Source organism: Galeopterus variegatus, unplaced genomic scaffold (assembly GCF_000696425.1).
Source record: "Galeopterus variegatus unplaced genomic scaffold, G_variegatus-3.0.2 Scaffold6774, whole genome shotgun sequence".
NCBI classification, from domain to species: domain Eukaryota; kingdom Metazoa; phylum Chordata; class Mammalia; order Dermoptera; family Cynocephalidae; genus Galeopterus; species Galeopterus variegatus.
The window spans coordinates 2,350-6,618 of NW_007732885.1; the positions used below are offsets into that span (position 1 = coordinate 2,350).

Here is a 4,269-nt window from a genome sequence, read left to right on the forward strand (position 1 = left end):
TGAGTGGGATTAAGCAGCAGAGAAGGGAGAACAAGAGGAGATCAGATGAATAGATATTTCTTATGTATAAAATGCTTTTTTTCTGTCAAAACAGAGCATATCTAAAACATAATTTAATGATGCCTGCTGTGATATTGTTGAGTGGGATTAAGCAGCAGAGAAGGGAGAACAAGAGGAGATCAGATGAATAGATATTTCTAATGTATAAAATGCTTTTTTTCTGTCAAAACAGAGCATATCTAAAACATAATTTAATGATGCCTGCTGTGATATTAATAACTATATTAGCTTCCTATTGTGATAATAAGTTATCACAGCTTAGTGATGTAAAAAACCGCATATTTACTATCTTACAGTTCTGGGGGTCAAAAGCCAAAATCAGCTTCACTGGGCTGAAGTCATGCAGAGCTGGTTTTTTTCTAGAGGCTTCAGCAGAGAATCCATTTCTGTGCCTTTCTGAGTTTCCAAAGCTGCCTGCACTCCTTAGCTGTGACCCTTTCCTCCATTTTCGAAGCACATCACTCCAGCCTCTGGTTCCATCCTCAGATCTTTTTCATTTAGCCTGTTGCCTCCCTCTTACAAAAACCTTTGTTATTATCTACTTGGATAATGCAAAATCCTTAAATTATCTCAAAATCCTTAAATTAATCACATTTGGAAAGTCCACTCTGTTATGTAAAGTAGCATATTCACAGGTTCTGGGGATTAGGAAATGAACACTTGGAGAGGAGGACCATTATTCCGCCTACCACAGTAGCTTTCTGATAGCACTCGTGACTCAGCTCTTGTCAAGATGTGACCGATACATATACTGATACCAATGACTGAGTGAGTGAATGAATGAAGACCTTTTAGTGATTCAACAAATATTTATTATTGGGTCCATAATGTGCTTGGTTACGTTTTAGACTATTTCAGAGGTTATCCAGGAAACCAGTGCTTATTTTACACAGTTTACCCTCCTAGGTCTCAAAGAAAGTCCTATCATATTAAAATGGCAGCCAGTTCATTGATTACGATGGAATTAAGACAAGAGAAGAGAAGGCGGCAAGCCTATTTAAAATCATTTTGTCTAACGCAGTTGCCTACAAAAAAGGCAAACAGAAAAATACAGACCCAGATGACCAATGGATCCCAGCCATGGCTGGGCCCTGACCCCTCACCCCAGCCGTGGCTGAACCCTGACCCCTCACCCCAGCCGTGGATGAACTCTGACCCCTCACCCCAGCTGCTTCTGGGCCCAATAAAGACAAAGCTACGCACACTCCCTGGAGCCTTCTTGGCCTCAGCTAATTGGTTCCTGGCTTGGTTTTGGACGCACGCGGCACGGCTTTGAGATGAGGAACTCCCGGCTCCCTGGTAGGGGAGCAGAGATGTGCACGGCTCTCTGGTGCGGCTTTGCAAGCCCCGTACGCAGAAGCCCAGAGTGCATGCCTCGCAATTGGCCGAGTCATGGGACCCTTCCAAAGGCACCTCCGCGATCACCGGCATCTGCGGAAACTTCCTGATGCCGCCTCCATAGTATCTCTCCAGAATATGCCGCACCAGGTTGTTCAGAATCCTCGTGGTACTATCTGGGGAGAACTCAGGCATCTCATATTGGGGCCAGGAACACTTCTGGCACCTCTGAGCAAAGAGCCGCACACGCACCTGGCCCCGGGCTCTCCCGTCCTCCCAGTACGTGTGGAACAGAACGTGCACTTGTGCAGAAGCCCAACTTCGCTGGCACGAGGAACACCGGAACCTGCAGGCAGAAGGAAGAAGTCCATTGTGTCCTCAGCTGACTGTTGACCTGAGGGAAAATGGTCCCAGCCTCCATCACGAAGATCCCTTTCAATGTGATAAACTTCATGTTATTAGCATTGTTTCAGTCACTGACAAACAGGAACAAGAGGGGTTGTGTTTCAGATAAAGTTTTTTCCTGCGACCTACTGAGCCTCCACCCATATGTTGTCCTCAAGTCTGCCTCTTTGCTAGTAAAACATCTCTAGATGTCTCAGAGGGGAAATAATAATTGCCATCTGCCAGTGAAATTTGTTCCTCAATATGGTAACAGAAAACTTTTATAAAGTACCTTTTTTGAGGCAGGCACTGTAATTGGTGCTTTATAATGCTATCCCATTTTATTTTTAAAGTGCTTCTATGAAGTAGGCATTATTGAGCCCACTATCCAGATAAAGAAACTGGATACACACCCTGCTCAAGGACATAAAGGGTAAGTGGTAGAGGCATGTTTCTAACCCCAGGCCATTTGACTCCAACCTTGTTTATCTACCTACTCTACCACATCACCTCTAACGAGCAACATGGCTAGTCTTCCACATAGATAAACGGTCTAGGACCTGGAGCAATAATACTTGGATTGAAGTACACAGTTTACACCAGTGGGACCTTGGGTAAAGCAATTCCTTCTCTTTTTAACATCCATAAAAAAAAAAAAAAAAAGAATCAAGGGTTATATTGTCAGCATCAAATGAGATAATGCATGAGAAAACACTTTATAAACTACAAAATGCTTTTCAAAAGCTGATTGATATTTTCCAAAAGCATGCTGGTAGGTAGCTTTCCCCATTTCAAAATGACTATCAAATCAATTCATCTGAACAAGAGAAACACTTTCCTGTCTGGGGGAGTGCCAAAATGATAAAAGACATCATGAATCCCTCAAATCACCAGCTCGGGCTGGTGTGGAGAAAAACACACCATTCACTTAATTACAAAGCAGAACAAAATGACTACTATATGGGCCCTGGCAAGTAGCTTGAAAACTGTTCTGCAGAACCTTAGAGGCTTCATTTAAACAATGGATTCTGCAGCTAAAAATAAATATATATATTATATAGTCTGTAATATATAAATATATATTATTTATAAATGTATTATTTTAAAATATATATAATATACAGTCATGCATCACTTAACTATGGGAATACATTCTGAGCAATGTTTCATGAGGAGATTTCATCATTGTGTGAACATCAGAGAGTGTACTTACACAGATCTAGGTGGTATAGCCTATGGCTCCTAGGCTACAAAACTGTGTGGCATGTTACTGTGCTGAATACCGTGGGCAGCTGTAACACAATTGTAAGTATGTGTGTATCTAAACATAGGGAAGGTACAGAGAAAATACAGTATTATAACTTTAAGGGACCACCGTCATATATGCAGCCCATTGTTGACTGAAAGTTTGTTATGTGGTGCATGACTATATATTTACATATGTATATATATATATATGTATGTGTATATATATTTATATATGTGTTATATATACCTATATATGTGTACTATATACACATACATACATAAATAGATTACCATTCTCTTATGGGAATGTAGAAAAAACACTCTGCCTAAGAGAACCAGGGAATGAATGCCAGGGAAGAGGGGGCACTTGAAGGAAGGAGGTGGTCCCAGCCCCAGGCTTATACTGAACAGGGCCAGCGCTAGGAGAGCTGCTGCAGCCTGGGGAGGCTGGTCAGGAAAGACGAGGGAGACAGCAGAAGACTCTAGAGAGGGTCTGGAACAAATGAGGTGATGAGAGAATGGGAGGGCAGATTTATGGGACATGGAGGCACTCTCGAAGAATTTCCAGGAGGGAAAAATTTAGGGAGGGACACCTAGGAAAAGATGAAACTTCTTGCAGTTAAACAAGATGGAGGGTTGGAGTTTTATCATTTAGACCCTAAAGAGCACTGTGAACACAAAAGGATGGAGAGCCTGGTGACATTTATTCTTTTAACAAGCTCTCAAAGGAATAAATCATGCTAAGCTGAGCCTCTTTGCTCAGGAAGGCCTACTGTGGCCTTCCACACTCACCTGCCAAATGCTCTCTGTTGGTATTGCTTCCAACCTCGGGCCACGCAGCCTGGCTGCAGGGTCCTATCCAACATCAGGGTCCATTTGGCCCAGGGTATCTCCTGCTGCATCAGTTCTTGAAAGGTCTGCTCCCAAGTCTCAATATCCAAAACCATTCTCTTCCTCTGAGGTGGAGAGTTAGTGATGAGTGAGTTACTTCCAGTTTCTCTGGATTCTCAGCAAGAGAGAAAAACAGTTTCAGTTTCTGTTTAGACATGAGCTGTTTTTTTCACTTCCGTTTCAGACTGTTTCAGACAAGTCTTTGTTCTGAAGACAGAGGGCAGCAGAGTTTTGTTAGTTTGTTAACAAGCCTTGCTAAGAGAGATGTCTGAATACAGAGCTCTGTCCCCGATTCTGTGGTCACAGTTAAGTTAGTCTTCATTTTATTTTTCTCCTTTTTACTATAGG

The 4,269-nt window shown here is 42.3% G+C and overlaps 1 protein-coding gene across 2 annotated transcripts; it reads right to left on the reverse strand.

Moving 5' to 3' along the window:
• Positions 1-849: 849 nt before the first annotated feature.
• RTP4 (receptor (chemosensory) transporter protein 4) lies at positions 850-4,016 on the reverse strand. Of its 2 annotated transcripts, XM_008591232.1 has the most exons (3): positions 3,823-4,016; positions 1,651-1,744; positions 1,506-1,574 (listed from the first exon to the last, which is right to left on the reverse strand). In XM_008591232.1, the coding sequence occupies exons 1-3, from the start codon at positions 3,975-3,977 to the stop codon at positions 1,554-1,556; spliced, it is 270 nt and encodes an 89-aa protein (XP_008589454.1). In that variant the 5' UTR covers positions 3,978-4,016; the 3' UTR covers positions 1,506-1,553. The 2 variants fall into 2 exon arrangements, with proteins under 2 accessions (XP_008589452.1, XP_008589454.1); XM_008591230.1 differs by having other exon boundaries at positions 850-1,744.
• Positions 4,017-4,269: the final 253 nt, after the last annotated feature.